The 23424-nt window shown below is 42.9% G+C and overlaps 1 protein-coding gene and 1 long non-coding RNA gene across 2 annotated transcripts in view; one reads left to right on the plus strand and one right to left on the minus strand.

Moving 5' to 3' along the window:
- The window catches only part of NDUFS4 (NADH:ubiquinone oxidoreductase subunit S4), a 188491-nt gene extending 178078 nt beyond the window's left edge, over positions 1-10413 (plus strand). Inside the window, exons 4-5 of the mRNA XM_073680323.1 lie at positions 3045-3118; positions 10195-10413. Of these exons, the coding sequence (XP_073536424.1) occupies positions 3045-3118; positions 10195-10298 (178 nt within the window). The 3' untranslated portion in view covers positions 10299-10413. The remainder of the gene's footprint in view (positions 1-3044; positions 3119-10194) is intronic.
- LOC141268406 (uncharacterized) overlaps positions 1-21860 on the minus strand; it is a 33327-nt gene extending 11467 nt beyond the window's left edge. Inside the window, exon 1 of the long non-coding RNA XR_012321402.1 lies at positions 21298-21860. This is a non-coding gene — a long non-coding RNA (uncharacterized lncRNA). The remainder of the gene's footprint in view (positions 1-21297) is intronic.
- Positions 21861-23424: the final 1564 nt, after the last annotated feature.

Genomic DNA, 23424 nt, shown 5'->3' on the forward strand with positions numbered 1-23424 from the left:
ACGTGGTGAAACCAAATATGTGTATTTTTTATAAAAACTTTTTATATTTTTTTAATATTTTTAAAAACATATATGTTTTTTTTACTTGTCTCTTGGATGATCACAGATTCAAATCACTTGAGCTAACAATGATCATCTCCTATGAATGCTGGCCACGGGGCGGCGCTCATAGCAGATCGGCAATGACAACCACTGGGGTCTCTTGCAGACCGTGGGTTGTCATGTCACCCACCGGAAGCACGTCACTAGCTCAGCCCATCGGCGCCCCTGTCACATGATTGCGGGGTGCCAATGGCGCCCCGCAATCATGTGACAGGGGCGCCGATGGGCTGAGCTAGTGACGTGCTTCCGGTGCATGCATGTTAAATGCCGCTGTCAGAGATTGACAGCGACATTTAACATGTTAACAGCCGGGGGCGGATCGCGATTCCACCCACAGCTGTTAGGGGCACATGGCAGCTGATCAGATCAGCTGTATTGTGCCTGAAAAGGTGCAGGCTCATCGCCGGAGCCCGTGCCAAAGAGGGGGAGGCGACTTATGACTTATAGATACCTCATAGTTTATAAAGGGGTTAATATTACCCATAGGTGGAAAAAGAAAAAAAAAAGGAATTCTTCCTCCAGATTCATCAGATTGCGAGGACATGTCCTGTGTACAGCACACTCTTCAGGTCACCCCCAGATTTTCAATAAATAAAGTTAACCCATACAGTAAATGCCGTAAAGAGAAAAATAAAGCTAAACTCCAGAATTGCCGTTTTATCTGCTGCCAAACTTCTCCCACAAGCAACGCAGTAAAAAACGATGAAAATGTTATATGTAACCCAAAGTTTTCATCTATAACACCATCGATGCGCCATGCAATATACAAGCCCTCACACAGCTCCCATTAAAGGAAAAATAAAGTAGTCACAAATCTCGGAAACACAAACCAAAGTTCAGAGTTTTGTGCAAAAAGAGCGCCACAAAAGCAAAACTCAATAGCCAGTGGCAGGATTGCGGAGGTTTTCTTTCAACATTTTACCCCACTTGGAGTTTTTTTTTCTTCTTTTCTCAGTACATTATATGGGAAAATGAATGGTGTCGTTCAAAATGACAAGTCATCCCACTAAAAACAAGCCCTCTTACGGCTTTGACAGAAAGATTAAAAAAGAAGTTCTGGCACTTGGAAAAAGAGGAAAGAAGCTAAAGTCCAAAAATGAAAAAATTGTCTAGTCGGGAAGAGGTTATGGAGTGTTTCAGAGTCCGAAAAATTATCTTTTTTTTAATCCTGCAATATTAGACACAGCCTAAGAACTAAAGTGGCGCTGTTTATTAGGGAATAAAGCAGAATCTATTGTCCGTTCTTTTGATATGTTTTTTGAATCATTCGATGACTCATGAAGCGGCGATGCGGGTGTCCTCCTTACCGTCTTGGCGCAGGTAGTCCCGCAGTGTAAGCTTAGGGTTTCTGGAGAGCTGTGACCCTCTGCCCCGTCCCACACGTTGTGCAGCTTTCATTTGATTGGATTTGTGCGGTTCGCTTGCACAGAGAATGTATACACATGGTTTGCAGCTCGCCGGCTTGTGTATACCTCTTCATGTTTCGGAGCTCTGTGCGACATATGTTGTTGGTGAGAGAAATTTGTTACAGAAGATTAACTATGTAATTACACTCTTATAATAAACATCGGAGCCGCTAACAGTCAAGTCAAGCTGGCCGCTCGCGTAGATATTCACAAAGCCAAGTTTGGTCATTTTCCTCCACGTAATCCCCAGAAAGCAAGAACGTTACTAGTCCTAATAAACACTGGAGGTCCCTTGTGTCTCTGGAGATGTGTAAGATAAAGACGTGATCATGAGGACAGACATATTGCTGGACTTCCCGTGCGTTATACCATAGAAAAACAGTCAAATAAATTTAGGGTAAAATATTTCATACTCATCGGATATTATTGGCTACTTTCAAAGGGTTCGTCCAGTTTACAAAATTTCCATTAACCTAAGTGCGATATCAAAGGTCCCCTGCTCAGGATCAATATCTCTTTGTCAGAGTGGGGAGCAGTTATAAAGAGCGTCTCTGAGGACCTTTGTAACCAACTTATGGGGTTGGACCAGATGACCCTGGAGGTTCCCTCCAACATTCTATGATTTTATGACCTGTCCTCTCCGGAGTTTTTTAAAATTTGGCCAGGAGAAATTTAAACATTTCATAAACCTCCTTAAATCCTCTGCTCCTGTGTTGCCACTCTGAAGGTCTCAGAAGTGATGATTTCCCCATACATCTATCCCCTGGCCGCTGCAGGCACTGACCTCAGTGGTGGAGTTTGTATGGATTGCACCTGACCACTGAGGCTAGTGACTGACCGCGATGGTCATGTGAGTGGATGCAGATGACTTCTGGCGGGAGCAGCAGGACATTCAGGAGGTAAGTCTTACGGTACTTATTTTGTTGTTTGAGATAATTTTGTGCTAGAAATGAGCAAAAAGATTCTCACTACCCAGTCCCGGCGTTTTCTTCGGTTCAGCCGTACCAGGGCAGCGAGAACTTACACAGCACTCGAATGTCAGCATCCTGAGCTACTTTCAACTACTAAGCTCCTTGACGTACGTCATGGTGGCCTTGTAAACGCCAGAGGAGCCATGGATGGTACAATTAGAATGCCGCGCGAGGAAGTTCCAGAGTATGGACACGGATGCCGGGACAGGGTAGCACAGATCATTTGTTTCTTCCCTTTTCTTTGCTCCTAACTGGTAACAGCCGGCAATAGAGCCTCCCAGAGATTGTTTGAAATGGAGAACCCCACTAATAGGAAGTTATCAGCCTCCAAGAAAATCCCTTTTGGGCCGTGGTTAGACATCAAACTATGGTACAAAACCGCCAGCGGCTTCTGAAGCAAAAAGTGCTGGGATTTTCTCATCGCTCCGGTGTTGGAGTGGTTGGAAGCATAAAGCCGTGTCCTCCTCGCGGATGTGTGCTCTCAGGAGACCTCAAACTTCTGCTCCTTATAGATCGGATAATGAGGCTGAACACTGCTTTTAATTCTGTATTTTCTGTTTTGTAGCGCTGACCCCTTGTCTAACATGGTTCTGTCGTTCTCCTGTAAAGAAGATGCTGTTGCATTTGCTGAAAAGAACGGTGAGTAACGTTACTGAGCCTCGTCATTAGCTTTGGCATCTTCATATTGCCATTCTTCAACTTTTCTTCCAGTGCCAAATGACCTGTGATGTTGTATGCCTTAAGGGGATTCTCCACTATGGACAAGCCCTACTTGTTAGATGGACACTTTGACAATAAGCAGGTTGTAGAGTGACCCCTGATACTGGGACCTTCAGCAGTCGACTGAAATTTCTTTGGAGAAATTTGGCCGTGGGTGTTTACTTTCAGTATGACCACAGGGTAAATTAAATAGGACTTTTCACTGGATTTTCACTGGCTGCAGAATGAGTTAACTGAGAAACCTTGTAGTGAGCCTGCTGGGGCTATGAGTTTGTAACTTTTTTTATCTGTATTTTTCGCTCAGCTGATTTATGGCCACTGCAGAGATCAGCTCAAATTTTATGTGGCCATAAATCAGCTGATAAAAAGACAGATAAAATAATTTCCAACTCTGCCAGAAGGAGCACACTGATGGATGCCCAGTGAACTCCTTCCGGAGCCAGCAGAATGCAGGGAATCAAAAAGCCTATTTTCTAAGAAACCCACCTGCAAAAATAATTTTGAGTCCATAATACATACATTGAAAGTAGTTTTCTACTACTTTCATAAGATCGATGGGGATCTGACACTTGGCACTGCGAACGATCAGCTGTTATCAAAATTCTGACCAACTATTGTGAGAAGCTTGTGGAAGGATATCCCAAACGTTTGACCCAAGTCATTCTGTTTAAGGACAATGGTATCAAATACTAATGAAATGTGTGTAAACTTTCGACTTTGCAGTAAGTAATAAAAATGCCTTAAAACATTCTCTCTCTCTCATTATTCTGGCAGTTGGCAAATATAAAAAATGATGGTAATCCTAATTGTCCTAAAACAGGAAAGGTTTATTCTGATTTCTTGTCAAATATTGAGAAAAACATGGATATGTGTCTTTTTATATAGCATATGTAAACTTCTGCTTTCAACTGTACATACATACACACACTAATGTATATATTTATTATCTAAAAGTTTCAATTGCTTCACTTTTCCCCCTTCAAAAATAACGGTTAAAAAAAAAATGCTATCGATATGTCTAAAAAATTAGATCTACCTAACGAAATATAAAATTATGAAATATAAGCGCTGAAAAGATAAGAAAAATTGGCCAAAACTGCCATTTGTCCCCTTCAAAAAAAAGCAAAAAAAACAAACAAAAAACAATCAAAATGCCATCCATACCCCAAAATGATATTAATAAAAATGTCAGCTCAGGACATTAAAAATTAGCCCTCACACAGCTCCATGGACAGAAAAATAGTTATAGGTCTCAGAAAATGGCAACACACACATATATATATGTATATACATATGTATATATGTGTGCTTGTGTTGCCATTTTCTGAGACCCATAGCTGTTTATATATATACAGTTATATGAAAAAGTTTGGGAACCCTATTAATCTTAAGCTTAATGTTATATAAAAATTGGTGTTTTTGCAACAGCTATTTCAGTTTGATATATGTAATAACTGTTGGACACAGTAATGTTTCTGCCTTGAAATGAGGTTTATTGTACTAACAGAAAATGTGCAATCTGCATTCAAACAAAATTTGAAAGGTGCATAAGTATGGGCACCTCACCAGAAAAGTGACATTAATATTTAGTAGATCCTCCTTTTGCAAAAATAACAGCCTCTAGTCGCTCTAAGCATAAGATGTAATTTTTTGTTCTCAAGAAAGGCGTCCAGGCCTCTCTTGAACTCATTAAGTGAGTTGGACATCACCACTTCCTCTCCCAGAGAGTTCCAGAGTCTCACGGCTCTGACCGTAAAGAATCCCCTTCTATGCTGGTGCAGGAACCTCCTTTCCTCCAGACGCATAGTGTGCCCCCTCTTCTTTGTCACCATCCTTGGTATAAACAGGTCATGGGAGAGATCTCTGTACTGCCCCCTGATGTATTTATACATGTTTATGAGGTCTCCCCTAAGCCTTCTCTTTTCCAACGTAAATAGGCCTAATTTTGACAACCTCTCTGGGTATTCTAGTCCCTCCATTCCCTTTATTACCTTAGTCGCCCTCCTTTGTACCCTCTCTAGCTCCAATATGTCTTTCCTGAGCACCGGAGCCCAGAACTGTGCACAATATTCTAAGTGCGGCCTTACCAGCGCTTTATACAGAGGAAGAACAATGTTCTCATCATATGCCCCTATTCCTCTTCTGATGCATGCCATGACTCTATTTGCCTTCGCAGCTGCTGCCTGACACTGGGCACTCCAATTTAATTTGCTGTTAACCAAGACGCCCAGGTCCTTCTCCATGTCAGATTTCCCCAACGGTTTCCCATTTAATATGTATGGGTGACTGCGGTTTTTTTTTCCCATGTGCATGACCTTGCATTTATCGGCATTGAACCCCATTTGCCATTTTTTGGCCCAACTCCCCAATTTATCTAAATCCTCCTGTAGCTGTGCCCTATCCTCATCTGTATTAACTACTTTACAAAGTTTAGTATCATCTGCAAATATTGCTATTTTACTATGCAACCCTTCCACTAGATCATTAATAAATATATTAAATAATATAGGGCCCAAGACAGACCCTTGAGGCACCCCGCTAGTAACCCTGACACACCCTGAGCTTACTCCATTGATAACCACCCTCTGCTTTCTATCACTCAGCCAGCTATTTACCCACTTGCACACATTATCCCCCAGACCAAGCATTCTCATTTTATAAACCAACCTTTTGTGTGGCACGGTATTACACGCTTTGGAGAAGTCAAGGTATACAACATCCCCAATCCTGGTATGCATGGTCCCCTCACCCCCCAATGCTGGTATGTGTGGCCCCCTCACCCCCCAATCCTGGTATGTGTGGCACCCCTCATCCCCAATCCTGGTATGCATGATCCCCTCACCACACAATCCTGGTATGCATGATCCCCTCACCCCACAATACTGGTATGTGTGGCCCCCTCATCCCTTTCACGCTGTACACACATACAAAAAAATAAACAGTTATCCTCACCTTTCTTCCCTGTGCTCCAGCGCTGCTGCATCCTGTTCTGCCGGAGGCTGGGGGAGGTGTGCGGCGCCGGAGCACCGCGCTGTCCTGCGCCATTTTGCTGAAGACACACTGCAAATGTCGATCCGACGCCTCACTCCTGTCCCGGACTCCGGCGAAGAGAGGCGCCGCGGCAACGCTCCTCCCGGTCAGGTAAGTATGGCGCCGGAGATCGCGGTATGTGTTCAGTGTCTACGCATACTGCGATCTCCGGCGCCATACACTCCTCTTATTTGTAACAGCTGGATGCGGGTCTTCTGTCTGGAGCCAGACTGTGCGTCACGCATGCGCAGTCTATAAAGGCTTCAGACAGACACATGCATCCCCAGTTATATTATAGACAGATAGATAAATAGATATAGATATATATATATATATATAGATAGATAGATATAGATATATAATGTTATTTTTTTAGAACTAAAATATTGAAAAAAAAAATTGCTGTGATCATACTGACCTGGAGAATCATAATGCCAGGTAATTTTTCTGCACAATGAATAATGCCAGCATTGTGGGTTTTTTTTTTTTTTTTTTTTGGGGGGGGGGGAGGGGGGGGGGTTCATAGTTTCACCGCACTTTTTTCTTGCTTTTCCAGTATGGCAAAGTTAATGGTATCATTCACAACTATAACTTGTCCTGCAAAACACAGACCCTCATGCAGAGATGTCTATAGGAAAATAAAAAAGTTAAGATTCTTGGAACAAAAGGGTGAAAAAAATCAAAAGCACCAAAATGAAAAAATTCTTGGGTCATTAAGGGGTTAAGTAAAGTAAAAAAAATTCTCCCCGAAGTGGTCTATGTATTGTAATCATTGCACCTTTCCTCTCCATATCGGTGGGTAATGCATGACAGGTCCTACGTAGCTGGAGCCCCTTTGTGGCTGCTTTCTTTCCCAGCCATAAGATGGGAATTTTTAACACAGGACCCCCCTTTAATAACTGAGCATCACTAATAGATGACAATGGACTTTCCAAACTGGACAACCTCTTTAACCCCTTCCTTAACCCCCAACCCCCCCCCCCCACCGCCTATCTTTCGTTTTCTCCACCCAGTCTTCCAGTAGTCATGTTTTTCTGTCTACACAGCCTCACGGAGGGCTTGTTTGTTTGTGTGTTGGGTTTTAAATTAGATTATTCAATTCGCCATATAATGTAATATATTTTGCAGCTAGTACTATAACAGTAATACCAAATGGAATTTAAATACCAATAGATGCACATATTATGTTTTACAGCTTATTTAAAAAATGGCTTTTTTTGGGGGGATACATATAGTAACTTGCGAAAGTATTCACCCCTTGGCCTTTTACCTATTTTGTTACCTTATAATCTGTGTTTAAATATTTTTGAAATACGATTTGTGTGTGATGAATCAGCACTAAATAGTTGGTGAAAAGTTGGTGAAGTGAGAAAAATATAGACATAAATTTATGGCATCAAATAACTAAAAATCGGCATGAGTATATGTATTAACTCCTTATGCTATGAAGCCCCTAAAAATTTCTGGTGCAAGCAATTACCTTCATAAGTGACATTCTTAGTGAAAGGAAGTCCACCTGTGTGCAATCTAAGTGTCACGTGTCTGTCAGTATATACATACCTTTTCTGAAAGGCCACAGAGGCTGCACCACTAACCAAACACCATGAAGACCAAGGAGATCTCAAAACAAGTCAGAGAAAAAGTTGTTGAGAAGTACAAGTCAGGGTTGGATTATAAAACAAAATATATATAACCCAATCTCTGATTATCCCCCGAAGCACCATCAAATGAAAAGAACATGGTACCACAACAAACCTGCCAAGAGCGGGCCGTCCACCAAAACTCTCAGCCTGGGCAAGGAGTGCAATAATCAAAGAGGCAGCACTGAGGCCAAAGGTAACCCTAAAGGAGCTGCAGAGTTCCCATGCAGAGACTGGAGTATCCTTCCATACGACCACAATACACTCCAAAGAGGTGGCCTTTATGGAAGAGTGGGCGGAAAAAAGCCTTTACTTACAAGCACAAATTGTAACGCTAGTTTGAGTTTGTCAAAAGAGACTCCTGAAATGTATGAAGGTTGGTGCTGTGGTCAGACGAGACCAAAATTGAACTTTGGAGCCACCAAGGTAAACACTGGTGCCAAACGAACACCGCTCATCACTTCAAGAACACCATCCCAACAGTGAAACGTGATGGCAGCATCATGATGTGGGGATGCTTTTCAGCAGCAGGGACAGGGAAAATGTTCTGAGTCGAGGGGAAGATGGATGGTCCGAAATACAGGGATAGTCTTGAGCAAAACCGGGTTTGTCTGTCTGTGATTTGAGACTGGGACGGAGGTTCACCTTCCAACAAGACAATGACCCAAAGCATACTACTAATGCAACACTTGAGTGGTTTAAGGGGAAACGTGTAAATGTTTTGTCCTAGTCAAAGCCAAAATCTTAATCTAATTGGGAATCTGTGGTCAGACTTAAATATTGCGGTTCACCAGAGGAAGCCCTCTAACTTGAAGGAACCTTGAGGAATGGGCAAAAATCCCAGTGGCCAGATGTTGGAAGCTCATAGAGACTTATCCGAAGAGACTTTCATCTGTATTTGCCGCAAAAGGAGCCTCTACATAGTACTGACTTTATGGGGGTGAATAGTTATGCTCACTGAAGTTTTCAGTTACTCTTTCCTATTTGTTGTTTAGTTCCCAATAAAAAGAAAAACAAATGTTCACAGCTGTAGGCATGTTCTTTACATGAACTGATGCAAAACCTCAAAAAAAATCAGTGAAATTCCAGGTTGTGAGGTAGCAAAACCCGAAAAATGTCAAGGGAGTGAATACTTTCGCAAAACATTGTGCAACTATTAGTTTTGCATTTTTAATCCACTTTTTTTTTGGGGGGGGGGGTGATGATTTTTGTATTTTTAATTTATTATTTACGGTTCACTGTGCGGGATAAATATTATTGTATTTTAAAGTTTACGAAATCAAGAGGGTCCCTGCACTCACGTATAGTTTTTTTTTTTTTTTTAATTCTACAAAACTGAACGCTTTTCAGCCCATCCAAAGCTTTCATTTGCAGTCTACTGATAAGAAGTTTGGGTGGGCTGAAACGCATCCCTTTTTTTTGAATAAAAGAAAAAAAACCTATATGTGAGTGCAGGGACTTTCTTGATTTCGCATCATCTATTTTTCCACGTGCACCAGCATTACCAGTGGAGTGCCAATCACTTTCGATTACTATATTTTAAAGTTTGGACTTTTACAAATGCAGCAATGGCCAAGCATGTTTTTTTTTTGGAGATGTATAAATATTTTATACAAGCAGAAAAATTTCAAGTTTGGGCTTGGAGCGCTAATCAAGAAAATAGATAGATATATCTCCAAATGTAAAAATATATATCATTACCGGAGGAACCAAAAAAACAATTATGAAAAATTGTTTAAAATAAGTAGTTTATGTGCAATACCCAGTGTTGGTGGCCGGGTACCGCCTCCTATTGATTTGGCGGTGTGCAGTACCCAGCTGCGGCCACTACCAGAACATGGAGCAGCTCCGCAATTGGGCATTTCCGGCAGGCGCCGCCACCAACACCAAGAACAGCTGATCGGCGGAGGTGCCGGGCTTCGGCCCCTGACCAATCAGACATTGATGACCTATCCTAAGGATATATCATCAGTGATAAAGTAGTGGACAAAGTCTTTAAATAGGTGAAGAATTGAAGTACAAAGTTTTAGTAAAAATGTCTTCTTTCTAACATTTACAATTCATATTTGCATACACCCTGAGCCCTGCATGTCCTTCTACAGGTCGGGCTGTATAAAAAGCAGAAAAGAACCATTTTCCTCCCATTCCGGCGCTCGCTCGCCTCCCATGTTTACGTCTTGTATATAAACCGTCCCTTTGATGCTTGATACCGCTGCACGGTCACGTGAGAATTAAAAAATGTCACTTGACGGTAATTTTCTATGTTTAGTTTCTGTTCCTCGTGTTTACATCTAATCAAGGCCTGGTTCTATGTCATTTTTATAGGATGGAGTTACGAGCTTGACGAGAAGAGGATTCCAAAGCCAAAATCCAAGTCTTATGGAGCAAACTTTTCTTGGAACAAACGGACCAGGGTATCCACAAAATGAATTGTTATTGGCCGTCCGTAAGTCTGACTGCGAGCGAAGTCAGCTGCGCTGTATTTATAGCCCCGGAATAATACAACTCTTAATCTCCTAATAAATATGACCTTTAAACTACAAACGCTTCTCCTGGTGTCTATTTAAAATGTTTTTGAAGTTTCCAATTGAGCCTTTGATAAATTTATCTATATTTAGATGCGATTTAGGGAGTTCATAGCTCTAGGAAACTGCTGAACGCCAAGTCCGGTAATAGCCAAGAGTCCAAATCAGCTGCAGCGCTCAGCAATGTGACGGTATTTTCATAGACATTCGCTAATCCATCTAGAGAAATTCTTGCTTTGTTCTGGCTCCTGTAGTCGGCTCTTAGATTTCCTTTTGCTCGCTCGGTACAGACAATGTCAGTGCGCCTCTGCGCTCTTCATTGTCATCGCGGCAGAGATTGATTTTATTAGGTATTATGGTAGAAATCACTTATGGAGAGAATGAAAGGCATTTACAGAGACAGTACGTACAAGACTTGGGGATAAAAGCTGTGACAACTATTTTATGCCGGGGTGGGTTGCAGTATTTACGCCCTCCATGTTTTAAAGCGTAAAAATATTTTAGTATCATCATTGTGTGATGTGTGGTCTGACCTCCGGTACCCCCTTTAGTTTCAATAAGTCTGCAGCGCTTGCCCTAGTGCCACAGCTTTTACACTATTGTTGTCAACACAGCAGTCCCGGTGGTTGTTTCTGGTATTGCAGCCAGTGATCATCCACTTGAATATGATGTTGAGCCGCAGCACTAGACACAACCACATAGAGATGGACATCGCTGTGTCAAGAATCGTGTGCACCATTTCTTTCTTAAAGGGGTTGCCCAGTCCAAACCGATAAGTCTGCGGTCACTCTGTGTGATTGCAGACTTATGAATCCCCCCGGAGTACACACTGTGCGCTGTGGAGATTCGCCGGTTTCTGAGCTGGGACCGGAGGGTATGTATATGTTATACATACTCCCAGCTAGAGCCCATCCAGTGGGCACGGCCTCGCTCCATACACTTGTATAGAGTGAGGCCGCTCTCACTGGACATGCTCTGGCTGGGAGTATGTATAACTCATACATACCCTTAGGTCCCGGGTCAGAAACCGGCGAATCCCCGCAGCGCAAAGTTCTCAGTAATTAAGTGGTGGATCTATAATCTTATATTCCGGTTTCAGTTTTGGCTTCACATTTAAAGGGTTTGTCCACTACATGTTTTAATCTTCAGAATGGTTCCATGGTGGTTTTAAGATACAAAAACACCTATACCGTGCTGGCCATGTTCTCCGCCAGTCTTCTTGCTTCCTCTTACTATGAGGTGGGGGGAAACACGTGATAATTGGCAATAGTCAGCTGTCGTTGATTGCCTTCAGCATTCATTTGCCTCCTGAGCCAAAAGAGAGCCAATACTGTTTTGTCCAGCTTGTGCCATCTTTGCTGGACGAAACAGTCTCCCAGCTCTCTCTCTTCTGGCTCAGACAGCACGTGACCGCTACAGACAATCTCTGGCTATTTGGCTGATTGACTGCAGCGTCAAAGGAGTTCTGGTAGGCAGGTATGTATTTTTTTTTGGGGGGGGGGGGGGTGGTTCAATCACAATTTGCTCATTTTTAAATTAAAAAGCCCTTTAAAATTTGACCATTTACAAGATAAAAATAAGTTGTCGTTCCATATCCAAAGGGGAAAACCACCATACCCGATACAAACCACTACCTTAAATTGGGCCCTATTATGAAATAAAAGCTGTAATTAAAGGGGTTATCCAGGACTATACTATGGGCCTAAAAACAGGCAGATAGTTGTGATCAAAGGCAACTACCTGCCTGTCCTGCCCGGTGCCGAAATAGAGCGGTCAATGACAGCGGCTCCACATCAACAGAGCAGCTCTTCTTTCAGGCCGCTCTGTCAGTGTTGGAGCCTGCTGTGAATCAGTGTGACATCTGCAGTCACGTCCCGTCAGCAGAGCACAAGAGAAGCCGCTGCTATGTCGACGTGATGTCAGCATTAGCCGGCTATCATTCAACATGATGTCAGCAGTCACGTCAGCAGAGCACAAGAGAAGCCGCTGCTCTGTCGACGTGATGTCAGCAGGAGCCGGCTATCATTCAACATGATGTCAGCAGTCACGTCAGCAGAGCAGAAGAGAAGTTGCTGCTCTGTCTACGCGATGTCAGCAGGGAGCTTCTATCCTTCAACATGTTTGCAGTAAGGCCCCTCAGCAGAGCAGAAGAGAAGGTGCTGCTCTGTCAACTTTATGTCAGCGGGGAACTGGCTATCAATCAGAATGACGTTGGCAGTCCTGTCCCGTCGGCAAAGCGGCGAGAAACTGCTGCACCGTTGACGTGATTTCATCGGCAGCAGCGGTCTGTGGCAGAACAGGCAGGTAGTTAGCAACCACCTGCCTGTTAGTTCTTAGGCCCCTTGTAAAAAAAAAAAAAAAAAAAGTTCTGTATAACCCCCAATAATAAAACATCCTCAATATGCTTTAATCAGGGTCTCACACCTCCTCCGTGTGTCTTCCCTCTGTTATTCCTCCCAGTAACATTGGACTCTTCCCTTTGTCAACAGGGGTATTAGACGGTGTCCTCTCACTGTGCAGGGGCATGCCCAATTACAGAGGGAATGGTAACAACTAGTTGCGCACTTCTTCGTATTTTTCCAGGAGGAATCGTAGTGGAACAGGACAACGCTTTTCCTAAAAATAAATAAATGATGATGCACCGGAATTTTATCTTGAGTGTTATACAAATATTTAGTTAAAGAGACTTCTGGAGAGGTGACGGATCCCTGTGAATGCAATGTTTAGCAGTATTGGTTGATAGATATGTACTTTGTTGCTATATATATATATATATATATATATATATATATCTGGACTGTGGATTTTTTTTTTCCTCTATGTAGTAGCCAAGTAAACTCTCCTTACAGAACAGCACCAAATGATACTCGTTGATAGTTTGTCAAGGTAGAAATAGATTTTCCTTGTCGAATGCGACGACAGGTGCAGTCCCATTATTAGATGTAAGCATATGCGGGAACAATGGATGCCGCTCCATCACCAGCTCCAGCAGGTGTTTTCCAGTAGTAAAAAAAAAAAAATAAAATCCTCCGCTAAGAGTAAATCCGAGTGAACAATGCTCTGCGGAGCCAATCACAAGATGGAGATGAAATATCTGTCAATACCGGAGGTTATTTCCCGATGTGGAGCATATTCTGGTAATTCTGGGAAATTCTTCTCCACCTCCTCACTCGGACCGCTAGGAGGGAAAATAAGGAAAACCAAAATGTCCTTGTAGTTTATTTATACAAGCAGAAGAATTTCAAGTTTTGGGCTTGGAACGCTAATCAAGCAAATTATACATAGAAAGCATTTAATTGCTAAAATGATAGATAACTTTTTACGATTCGGCGCTTTCAGATCTTAATCTAGCATGTATGTTCTATAAACACGTGCAAAAACACTGCCTGCTGCAATTAGCCACATTTATATTTCATCCAGTCCTAAGAATAGACTTAAAGGTTGCAAGCTGGAAATGCGCTTCCATAATCCGCTTTATTTGGGGGGTTTTAGTCTACGATGCACTTTCACCTTATAGGGAAGAGTTTATCTGATTTCTCAAAAATATGAAAAAAAAATAAATGATGGGTTCTGGTGTGGCCTAAAAATGCTTCTTGTTGGGGCCAAATATTAACATTTAAATGTAAATATATTTTATTTTGCGAATGGTGCATATTAGAATTTGTCTCTGTCAGCCCCATAGACATAGAATGGAGCTGATGCCTGCATCCACTTCTCCAGTAACTTCCTCCTCACTGCAGGTGATAAGACCAAGGGGCTCCAGACCCCTATTTCGGTGATTAATGGGACCCCCGGCAATCAGACATTTACCACTTGTGGATAGATGATAAATGCTGTTTGTTTTCTGCTGCCTTGAAAGAGAATGTGTCATCAGAAAATGACATATTTTTTTCATGCAAGGTTTTATATTAAATATATTTTAAAAAATTATCATTTTTTGACATCTACATCTTGAGGAAAAATAAGTATTTGATACACTGCCGATTTTGCAAGTTTTCCACCTACAAAGAATGGAGAGGTCTGTAATTTTTTAATTTTTATCATAAGTACACTTCCCCTGTGAGAGACAAAATCCAGAAAATCATTGTATGATTTTTACATAATTAATTTGCATTTTATTGCATGAAATAAGTATTTGATACAATAGAAAAACAGAACTTAATATTTGGTACAGAAACCTTTGTTTGCAATTACAGAGGTCAGACGTTTCCTGTAGTTCTTGACCAAGTTTGGCCAGTAGTTCTTGACCAAGTTTGGCCACTCCTCCATACAGATCTTCTCCAGATCTTTCAGGTTTTGGGGCTGTCACTGAGCAAAATTGAGTTTCGGCTCCCTCCAAAGATTTTCTATTGGGTTCATGTCTGGAGACTGGCTAGGCCACTCCAGGACCTTGAAATGCTTCTTACAGAGCCACTCCTTAGTTGCCCTGGCTGTGTGTTTTGGGTCATTGTCATGCTGGAAGGCCCAGCCAAAGCTCATCTTCAATGCTCTTACTGAAGGAAGGAGGTTGTTGGCCAAAATCACGCGATACATGACCCCAACCATCCTCCCTTAAATACACCCCCAAAGTATGATGTTTCTCCCACCATGCTTCACGGTTGGGATGGTGTTCTTGAGTGGTGTTGTACTCCTCCTTCCTCCAAACATGGTGGAGTTGTTACCAAAAAGTTCCATTTTGGTCCCATCTGACCACATAAACTTCGCTCATGCCTCCTTTGGATCATCCAGATGGTCATTAGTTAACTTTAAACGGAACTGGACATGTGCTGGCGTGAGCAGAGGGACCTTGTGTGCCCTGCTGGATTTTAATTCATAACGGCGTAGTGTGTTAGAACGGTAATGTTTCAGACTGGTCCCAGCTCTCTTCAGGTCATTGACCAGGTCCTCCTATGTAGTTCTGTGCTGATTCCTGACCTTTCTCAGAATCATCCTTACCCCAAGAGGCGAGATCTTGCCTGGAGCCCCAGACCGAAGAGGATTAACAGTAATCTTGTGTTTCTTCCATTTTCTAATAATTGTGCCAACAGTTGTTGCCTTCTCACCAAGCTGCTTGCCTATTGTCCTGTAGCCCATCCCAGCCTTGTGCAGGTCTACAATTTTGTCCCTGGGGTCTTTATGCAGCTCTTGGTCTTGGCCATGGTCGAGAGGTTGGAGTCTAATTGATTGAGTGTGGCCAGGTGTCTTTTATACAGGTAACGAGTTTAAACAGGTGTCTTTTATAGGTAATGAGTGCAGAGTAGGAGGGCTTCTTAAAGAAAAACTCACAGGTCTGTGAGAGCCGCCAGAATTCTTGCTGGTTGGTAGCTGATCAAATACTTATTTCATGCAATAAAATGTAATTTAATTATTTAAAAATCATACAAAGTGATTTTCTGTTTTTTATACTTAGATTCTGTCTCTCACAGGTGAAGTGTACCTACAATAAAAATTACAGACATCTCCATTCTTTGTAGGTGAGAAAACTTGCAAAAAAGAATCTGAAAAATCATTTAGACAATGGCAGGAGCAAAGCATGCAGGGAAGTAATAAAAAGAAAGTTCCAGCACCAATAGTGCTGACAGGTGACGGGAAACGGTCTAGTCAAAAAGACAGACAAGTACTGGCAGAGCTGAGAAGTGGGCTTTCAGTTCAGAGCAAGCAAACCATTAGACAATGTCAGGAGCAAAGTATGCAGAAAAGTAATAAAAAGGAAATTCCAGCACCAATAGTGCTGGCCGATGAAGGGAAACTGTTTAGTCAAAAAGAGTTGATGGCAACTTGCAGAACAGGAGAATCTGGACAATTCATGGAGACATTAGACTGGCATGTGCGCTAAAAGAAATTTTCAATTTGGTGTAGGGGATGAGGGCAGCGAGATCATGCTGTGTGTGTGAGGACAGCTATGTGTTACATTTTAAAAAATAACATCTTAAAGTGTCCGACGTGGCCACAATCCACCCTCGTGTCGCTGTCGCGTCACATAATGATCACGGTGATAATTCAGTAGCAAAATATGACAACGTTCGAGCAGACGGTAAATCCTCTATATATTCAGTCATTTACTGTTCTTGTTTGGTTTTATTTAGTTTTGTTCCTGATCTGTCAGGATTCGCCCTCGGGCTGTTAGATTTCTGTTTTGCGCAGGTGTACACATTTCATTTCTGGGAACACATCTGAGCGTTCTATTGTCATTGTGTGTTTTTCCACATGTGACGTTTCGCTGCAGACGCACGCCGCGGCCGTAGATTGTAGATTGGATTCTCGCTGGTCTTATTTATATGGCATGACCCTTTTTAATTATCAGATTAGCAACCACAGTGCCACCAACAGGTTAATGAAGTTACTGCAACTTATTTTCATATCTGTATGTACAGTCTGAGAGTATATATAGGGGGGTGAAAACTTTACACAATTTCTCACCCATAAAATTAAGCCGATTTTTGATATTTTTTTTCTATGCCAAAATTCTGAATCAGTTTAACGATTGGAGATTAGAATTGCACATTTCCCTTTTGTGGGATTTCAGGAAACAATCTGACTGGTCCTTCATTAGCCCAACACAAATCCTTCCTGGTTATACATAGGGACAGTGTAGGAAGCTTTATGGCCACTGTGACAGGAGTCTGCAACACATTTCTTTGGAATAAAATGATATATAACCGCTTTAAGTTTCAAAAGACGCCAAGCATTAAAAAAAAGTGACCTGACCATTCTTCTGGAGTCTTCTGCTGGAAAGACAACCCAAAGTAAATGAAGTCATCTACAGGGAGCATGTGCGCCTTATTTATCTATTGACTCTCAACAATGGATCCGTTAAGAACGGATTTTACAAAGATGGAGCTCTATTACATAAGATGTCTCCTTGTTTTTCATCTGTCTCCCACGGATCCTGTAGACTTTAGTGTTAGTGAACAAGTTCGATCTACAAGACGGATGAGAATAGGACATGCTCTGAGTCTGTCTGATCGGAGACACGGATCCGTGTATGTATGTGTATGGATCAATGAAACTCTACGAGTCAGTGTGCTGTCCGAGAATGCACGGACCTGCACAATGGATGAGTGACGATAAACTAAAGAGGCTGAACAAAAAAGGCTTTCTATACTAGAGCGCGAATATTTTATGGACAGATTATCTAGAAATTTAATCATACTGGAAACACTGGTTCCTGTTATGCGTCTGGGTTCGAGCCCTTGAGCCTTGGTCGGCTTCTCTATCCGTTGAGCTGCAGCAGATACACCTTTTCTCTGGGCATTTATTGTCTGTTATCCTTGCTTTAGTCTTTTTAGGGTAACAGGTGTTTTCATTTATTCAGTTGTCTGCCCAATCACCTTTTGGGTGCGGATTTATATACTTTCCCCCTGCTGGTATTTCCTGCTGGTGATGGTCTCATTTGGATATCCAGCCTTACTGCTGTTGTTTATGTCAGTCAGTGAAAGACCAGCTAGGGTTGATCTCTCTGCTGCTTATGCTTTTCACCCTGCACCTATCTTCCTTTTCTTGTTTAGGAAGTAGGCGGCATATTCTCTATTAGTACGTACCTTATTTCATTTTGTATTTCGTGTTTTTTTTTTTACTCACTCTGGGATCTCTTTCTGTTTCAGCTCTCCTTCCCTTCTGTAGGTAATTGCACTCTGCTCTGCCCTCCGTTTCCTTAGGAGGAATGTGAAGCGCTTGGTGGCCTTTCAGGCAGCATAGGTCCAAGTTTTACCTCTTTTCACGTGTAAGTTTTACACAATCATGACAGTTCCGTTACGTTTTTTTTCCCAATCTCCAGCTTTTAAAAGCAATGGGTGAATTGTTTATAAAGATAGTGTCACCTATTATTAAACTGATTGTTCTTCTTCTTCATCGAAATGTTAACGATTGTGTCTCGTCTCCAAACACTTGCTGCGGCGCCGGCATGTTCAGCCGATGTCGTATGCCCATCTTATTCAGAACAGAACACCTGCACAATACTGGCCGATTGTGCACATATTCCAGCAGGAACATGCAGCCACGACGTTATTGGCACTGCTTACCTCTAGATGCGGAAGGAACGCTGGACAACCCTTTGAGATGTAAGTGGTAGTTGTTTTTTTATATGGGTGTTATAAAGTTACTTAAAGGGAATCTTTTACCATTTTTTGCCACTTATTCTGAGAACAGCGTGATGTAGAGACAGAGACCCTGATTCCAGTAATGAAAAAGCAAAGCCTCAGGTCTATGCTTCTACTAGGGGGTCAGTCTCTCTGCCCTTATCCATCTGTATGTCACTTGACAAATGGTAAGCTTTTACATTATTTTGATCAAAATTATGTTAACTAAATACCCTTCATTATTTATTATTATTTTTGCACTGCGCGATTTACCCATTTACTTCCAGTTACTTGGGTATTTTGCTTGTCTCTGGTTTTTCTTTGTCTAGTGGCCTTGTGTGAACATGCATTTACATTTTGCATGCACATCAATTTATGTTTCAGTTCAGACTTCTAGTTTTTTTCCCTGATTCCAGCAATGTATCACTTACTGGGTTGCTTGCTGTAGTTTTAATAAAATCACTGTTTTATCAGCAGCAGATTATCATTAGAGGACTAGTAACCTGCTGCCATATAGTCTTCCATGTCCATGATCTCTGTATAACCCCGCCCCCACCTCTGATTGGCAGCTTTCTGCCTATGCACAGTGTACACAGAAATCTGCTGATCCTTGTTGTAGGTGGGGCTACTTTGAGGTCAGCATTCAGATGAATGAAAGATCTACAGCAAATAGTGATTTTTATCAAAACTACAGCAAGCAGCCTAGTAAGTGCTACTGGAATCAGGGCTTCTGCTCCTACATCATGCTGCTCTCCAATACAGTAGCAAAAACCTGGTGACAGATTCTCTTTAATATTTTCTGTCTTCAGTAGTACAGCGCCCCCTTCCCCCCCAGTTTCCTGCTTGCCATGTAGTGGTCCTGATGATTAATAGTTTGGACCAGTGGCATAGTGGAGCCGCCTTTTCTGAAGTGTGCGCTCTTCCATGCAGCAGACACGGGTGCATTAAAGCTGAATTGATCCACTGATCTGGCCAACTTCAGAGCCACATTTGCTCTCTCTATAGCAAAGAACATGTAAGCATACACTCCTTCTACAAAAAAAAACAAAAAACAGCCACCTCTGATAGCCTGCAGAGGTGGCCGGCAACCTAGGCAAAATCCCGCTGTTATGGAGTACGGTGAGGACTTTAATAAGAAGTAAAATGCAAAGTTACTTCTTTGTAAAAGCACTTTAACATTTTACCCAACTAAGAAGATGAGACGACCCTTTTATATATTTATTTGTATTACTTTTCTCCTATCAAACAGGGAACATTGATTATGATGCCACAATAAGCGACATAAGGAAAGGGAGCATGGAGGACTTACAGATTGGTTTTACATTAGATCTTACAATACTTTTATGTTTTTCTCCAACATCTAAATCTATTTTGAACATTATTATTACGTTCATTTTAAGTGCTTCTTTATTCTGCTCTCTGAAGTTCAGCATCTGTTACGCATCATATAGGAAGGATTACATGACATTATCAGTCATGCAACATCTACACATCCACCAACATGTTGGCTATGCATGTAACCCTGCAGCTGTTTATCCTACCCATCATCTGCTATTGAGACCATTCTCCCCCCGCAACAAACTGCTCATTTTACTGGGTGGTGAAGAGCCCATTAGATAATCATGCCCCCTGCTGGTATACTGTAGTATTAGACAGGGACAAGTCAGATAGCGTTGAGTGAGAGAGGACTACCAGCGTGGAGTGAGCTAGGACTACCAGCGTGGAGTGAGCTAGGACTACCAGCGTGGAGTGAGCTAGGACTACCAGCGTGGAGTGAGCTAGGACTACCAGCGTGGAGTGAGCTAGGACTACCAGCGTGGAGTGAGCTAGGACTACCAGCGTGGAGTGAGCTAGGACTACCAGCGTGGAGTGAGCTAGGACTACCAGCGTGGAGTGAGCTAGGACTACCAGCGTGGAGTGAGCTAGGACTACCAGCGTGGAGTGAGCTAGGACTACCAGCGTGGAGTGAGCTAGGACTACCAGCGTGAAGTGAGCTAGGACTACCAGCGTGGAGTGAGCTAGGACTACCAGCGTGGAGTGAGCTAGGACTACCAGCGTGGAGTGAGCTAGGACTACCAGCGTGGAGTGAGCTAGGACTACCAGCGTGGAGTGAGCTAGGACTACCAGCGTGGAGTGAGCTAGGACTACCAGCGTGGAGTGAGCTAGGACTACCAGCGTGGAGTGAGCTAGGACTACCAGCGTGGAGTGAGCTAGGACTACCATCGTCGCGTGAGCTAGGACTACCATCGTCGCGTGAGCTAGGACTACCATCGTCGCGTGAGCTAGGACTACCATCGTCGCGTGAGCTAGGACTACCATCGTCGCGTGAGCTAGGACTACCATCGTCGCGTGAGCTAGGACTACCATCGTCGCGTGAGCTAGGACTACCATCGTCGAGTGAGCTAGGACTACCAGCGTCGAGTGAGCTAGGACTACCAGCGTCGAGTGAGCTAGGACTACCAGCGTGGAGTGAGCTAGGACTACCAGCGTGGAGTGAGCTAGGACTACCAGCGTGGAGTGAGCTAGGACTACCAGCGTGGAGTGAGCTAGGACTACCAGCGTGGAGTGAGCTAGGACCACGAGCGTGGAGTGAGCTAGGACCACGAGCGTGGAGTGAGCTAGGACCACGAGCGTGGAGTGAGCTAGGACCACGAGCGTGGAGTGAGCTAGGACCACGAGCGTGGAGTGAGCTAGGACCACGAGCGTGGAGTGAGCTAGGACCACGAGCGTGGAGTGAGCTAGGACCACGAGCGTGGAGTGAGCTAGGACCACGAGCGTGGAGTGAGCTAGGACCACGAGCGTGGAGTGAGCTAGGACTTACCAGCGTGGAGTGAGCTAGGACTTACCAGCGTGGAGTGAGCTAGGACCACCAGCGTGGAGTGAGCTAGGACCACCAGCGTGGAGTGAGATATGATCACCTGCTACTTGTCCAAGAGTAGAGGGTCGATGCCCTAGTGAGGGCACATGGACGAGGGTTGATGTGATATGATAATTCCTACCAATGTATGGGTTTCTTCACTTGTCCAGACAGCATTTTACAACATGTAGACGTTGTCAGTCGTGCCTTTAGTGGGAATATAGACCAAGTTTGTTTAGAAGATGTCATCAATGTACATGTCAAGGAAAGGAATGTGCGGAGCTCGAAGAAGCTTATCTGGGTGTGCCTCTACTCAAGATCCTTAAAATGTCACTTTTGTATCCAGGTGAAAATGGACGATTGACGGAGAAGGGAATGAGTAAGTCTCCCGTACGGTAGCAGCTTGTACAAGAGGCCAGAAGCTACTACTTCTCAACACATTCCACCCGTCTCGAAGGTGACTTGATGGAATCCAAATGATCATTTCAAAAGAAATTTCAACAGGCTACAACATTAATACTCCTCCAACCTGCAGTTAATGAAATAGACTATAATTGCGAGTGAACAGAAGGAAAAATATACACCCCAATGAACGGGGTGTGTTTGGATTACGGGCCAAGAATGTGAAAAGTAGCTAACTTATGCAATTCCTTAAGAAATCCAATCCTTTATAGCATTAATGATGCAAGCCTGAAAAATGACTGGTCTCTTTCCAAATGTATTCTGCTCGACGAGGGAGAAAACTTTCTATTTGGTTATACGGCAAAGTCATCCAGTGTGTGAGCAGTTAATGTCTAGGGCGCTTAGTTCTAGATAATAAATGTAATTAAAGGGAATTGTGCTGGATAGAAAGGCTCCTTTTCACAGTAATATTGACAAAGAGCAGAATAATGAGCACTTTTTTTGTCAGATGTTGAAGTTACTCAGGAAAATACTGATTGTGACCGCTCTTCAGAACGTGAACAATGTATACACCTTGCAAGGCGAGACACAGAGGATATTGTCGGGATCGCACATTGTGATGTGTGCAGACAGTTCATTGCACTTCCCAGAGCTAACAAATCGTTACGCTGTGTCTGGAAAACACAATACAAATATTGATTCAGATCACTACAGTGGTTTTTTTTTTGGCCAAAAATACTTGTTGACTTAAAACTTTCATTCAGTTGTTGAGTCTGAAGGAAGCTACCTGCTCTCACATAACGCTTCACAAAAGACGAAGCTGTCACAGCCAATGCAAGCACAGTAACTAATTGAAGTGCAAACAGACTGGTTTTATTCTTAGAGTAAAACTTTTCTGAGGACACAAAACATAAAGGCTATGTACACATTCGCGTTTATTTTAATTTCTATCTGATACCAAAATGCAAAGTTAATGTAAAGAGATGACTGTGGTGGCGCTGTAATACTGGTTAAATCGATACCTTTGGTGAAGAAATCCACTTTGTGGTTCTTCTTTAATCACCATTTGAAGTTTTTTGCTAATTAGATTTTGAAGCACAGGGGCCGGACTGTGCACTGGGACTTCTCCATGTCTGTGATTTCACAGCCCCTCCTCCTGCCTCCAGTCTGTGATTCCCCGGCCCCTCCACCTGCCTCCGATCCGTGATTCCACGGCCTCTCCGCCTGCCTCCAGACTGTGATTCCCAGCCCCTCTGCCTGCCTCTGGCCTGTGATCCCTCAGCCCATCCGCCTGCCTCTGGCCTGTGATTCCCCAGCTCCTGCGCCTTCCTCCGGCCTGTGATTCCCCAGCTACTCCGGTGATTAAAACCGCTAGAGGCTGATGGGTGAAGTGCTTGGTCAGAAAGCCTGCATATACAAATATCTGTTTTTCTGTTTGGAAGTGACGGTCAGTCTTTGATATTTGTATACATAGGCATTTGACTGGGCACTTGAACCATCAGACTATGGCAGTTTTAATCACAGCTTGATCCTACCTACCCATATAATTGTAGGTTATCAGCCCAGGAGAGGTTTCATATTAGGTTAAGTTCCCAGCAAAGAAGGTCGCCTGGCTTGATGGCTATTGGGCATGAATTGGCCAATTTATGTGTCAAAAATCTTCATTTTAACTTTTTTTTTTTCTAGAGCAGCAATGCAATTCCAATTTCATATA

Source organism: Phyllobates terribilis, unplaced genomic scaffold, assembly GCF_046119375.1.
Source record: "Phyllobates terribilis strain yellow unplaced genomic scaffold, ASM4611937v1 Scaffold_1__5_contigs__length_1240528914, whole genome shotgun sequence".
NCBI lineage: Eukaryota > Metazoa > Chordata > Amphibia > Anura > Dendrobatidae > Phyllobates > Phyllobates terribilis.